The sequence below is a fragment of the Arachis ipaensis genome, chromosome B06 (genome assembly GCF_000816755.2).
Source record: "Arachis ipaensis cultivar K30076 chromosome B06, Araip1.1, whole genome shotgun sequence".
In the NCBI taxonomy this organism is placed as follows: Eukaryota; Viridiplantae; Streptophyta; class Magnoliopsida; order Fabales; family Fabaceae; genus Arachis; species Arachis ipaensis.
In genome coordinates, this window is record NC_029790.2 from 135,596,217 (window position 1) to 135,598,547 (window position 2,331).

Here is a 2,331-nt window from a genome sequence, read left to right on the forward strand (position 1 = left end):
GGTTGGGATTGTTCGTGACTATATCAGGATTGGGGCACAATGCAATGGAGGAAGGGGGTTGGTGTGAAACTAGGATAAATATCTAGGAACAAGATTGAATAAAGAAATTTGGGTAGTAAACAGTAAGCGGTTATCATAATCATTCAACTGTGAAGCTTCCTGTTCTCTTAATTAGTGCCTCTTAATGAGCTGTGGCTCGTTAATTAAGTTTTGGTTATCTATTGTTTCTGTGTCGTATTTTATTTTTGAATCTTATAATTTCCTGATTTTTGATGTGCAGAATTTGGATAAGGCAATTGATCACAAAGCTTTACATGATACTTTTTCTTCTTTTGGACATATTCTTTCTTGCAAAATAGCGACTGATGCTTCTGGCCAGTCAAAAGGCTACGGTTTTGTTCAATTCGACACCGAGGAGTCTGCACAGAATGCAATCGATAAGTTAAATGGCATGCTGATCAATGATAAGCAGGTCTATGTGGGTCATTTCTTACGTAAGCAAGATAGAGATAATGCTTTGGGTAAGACGACATTCAATAATGTCTATGTGAAAAACCTGTCTGAGTCGGTGACAGATGATGACTTGAAGAAAATTTTTGGAGAGTATGGGACAATCACTAGTGCTGTAGTAATGAGAGATGCAGATGGTAAATCAAAGTGTTTTGGGTTTGTTAATTTTGAAAACCCAGAAGATGCTGCCAAAGCTGTTGAGTCACTCAATGGAAAGAAAATTGATGACAAGGAGTGGTATGTTGGAAAAGCCCAGAAAAAATCTGAGCGAGAGAATGAGCTGAGAAGACGGTTTGAGCAAACTGTTAAAGAATCTGTTGATAAATACCAAGGTGTGAACTTGTATCTCAAGAACTTGGATGATACCATCAATGATGAAAAGCTAAGAGAACTCTTCTCCGAGTTTGGTTCAATAACCTCTTGCAAGGTGTGCCAGTAGGAAATGTTCTCCTTGAAGCTTATTTGTCTTATCCATCTTGTTGGCAGCGAGAATTTATTGATGTATTTTATGCAGGTTATGCGCGATCCAAATGGAATCAGTAGAGGATCAGGATTTGTTTCATTTTCAACTCCTGAGGAAGCATCTCGAGCTGTAAGTATCAAGCTATTTGTTGTTATTCTTTTGTATCTTTTATATGGCGAATTCTTTTCAAATCTGTTGGTACATGTAGCTTACGGAGATGAATGGTAAAATGATTGCTGGGAAGCCTCTGTACGTTGCCCTTGCTCAGAGAAAGGAAGAGAGAAGAGCTAGGTTACAGGTAACGGTATATCAGTAGTTATTTTTATGCTTTAAGAATACACTGATGAGATGCAATTATTCTCCTTTTTTGGCCATTAAATGGTGATTATTTCGTATACTTCTCTGTTAATTTCAATGTTGTTAGATTGGTAAAGGTAGATAAATTTGTAGAAAAAGTCATCTTGAGAGTTTGATGTTTTGGTTCTTCAGAGCACGTAGATGAGATTGTTGGCTTGGATGCGTGAGTCTGTATAATAAAAGATAAATTATTTTTGGATGTGTTAGTGAGGAAATAAAAGTTGTACATAATTGTTCATCTGTTGTTTGAATATGACCAAAAAGACCAGTAGGATCCCTGATATTATCAAATTAAAGAGCATGTAGAACTAAATGGCTTCAGTAGATATGCTTAATTTATTTGATTCATTTCATGTATGTATTGATCCCCCCTTAAAAGTTGTTGCAAGCTTTGGTGACGAGTGTTTTCCTTTAAGCTTGGATTTGGCACGGTGTTCCATATTCAGTTATTTTCTGATCACTGCATTACTGTAATTTTGATTTCTTGAAGGCACAATTTTCACAAATGAGGCCTGTTGCGATGACACCTTCTGTTGCACCACGGATGCCACTTTATCCTCCTGGTGCTCCTGGTTTAGGGCAACAATTTTTGTACGGGCAAGGACCCCCAGCCATGATTCCCCCACAGGTAATTCCTTACAAGTTACAAGTTGTATATTCCTCTTTTGATATCATGTAATAGAAAATTTCTTTGTTGAAATTCATAACTTGAATTAATGTAGAGATGGAATTTAATATTGGCTTCGAAATTATTCGTATTCGAGTTTATTCACTTTGTTGTGCTCAAGGGGATACTGTCATGTAGTATTACTGTAGGAAATGTGTTTTGTTTAAACTCTAGTTTCAGGAATGACAGTTAATCATTGGTCTTTTGTAATAAATACAGGCTGGATTTGGCTACCAGCAGCAACTTGTTCCTGGGATGAGGCCCGGTGGTGCTCCAATGCCTAGCTTCTTTGTTCCAATGGTTCAGCAGGGTCAGCGCCCAGGTGGACGACGAG

At 37.6% G+C, this 2,331-nt stretch overlaps 1 protein-coding gene across 1 annotated transcript in view; it reads left to right on the forward strand.

Moving 5' to 3' along the window:
- The window catches only part of LOC107605652 (polyadenylate-binding protein 2-like), a gene marked incomplete at its 5' end in the record, with an annotated part of 4,808 nt that overhangs the window by 1,454 nt on the left and 1,023 nt on the right, over positions 1-2,331 (forward strand). The window contains 5 exon segments of the mRNA XM_016307602.2: positions 281-937; positions 1,025-1,102; positions 1,182-1,271; positions 1,821-1,958; positions 2,217-2,330. Coding sequence (XP_016163088.1) covers positions 281-937; positions 1,025-1,102; positions 1,182-1,271; positions 1,821-1,958; positions 2,217-2,330 — 1,077 coding nt within the window.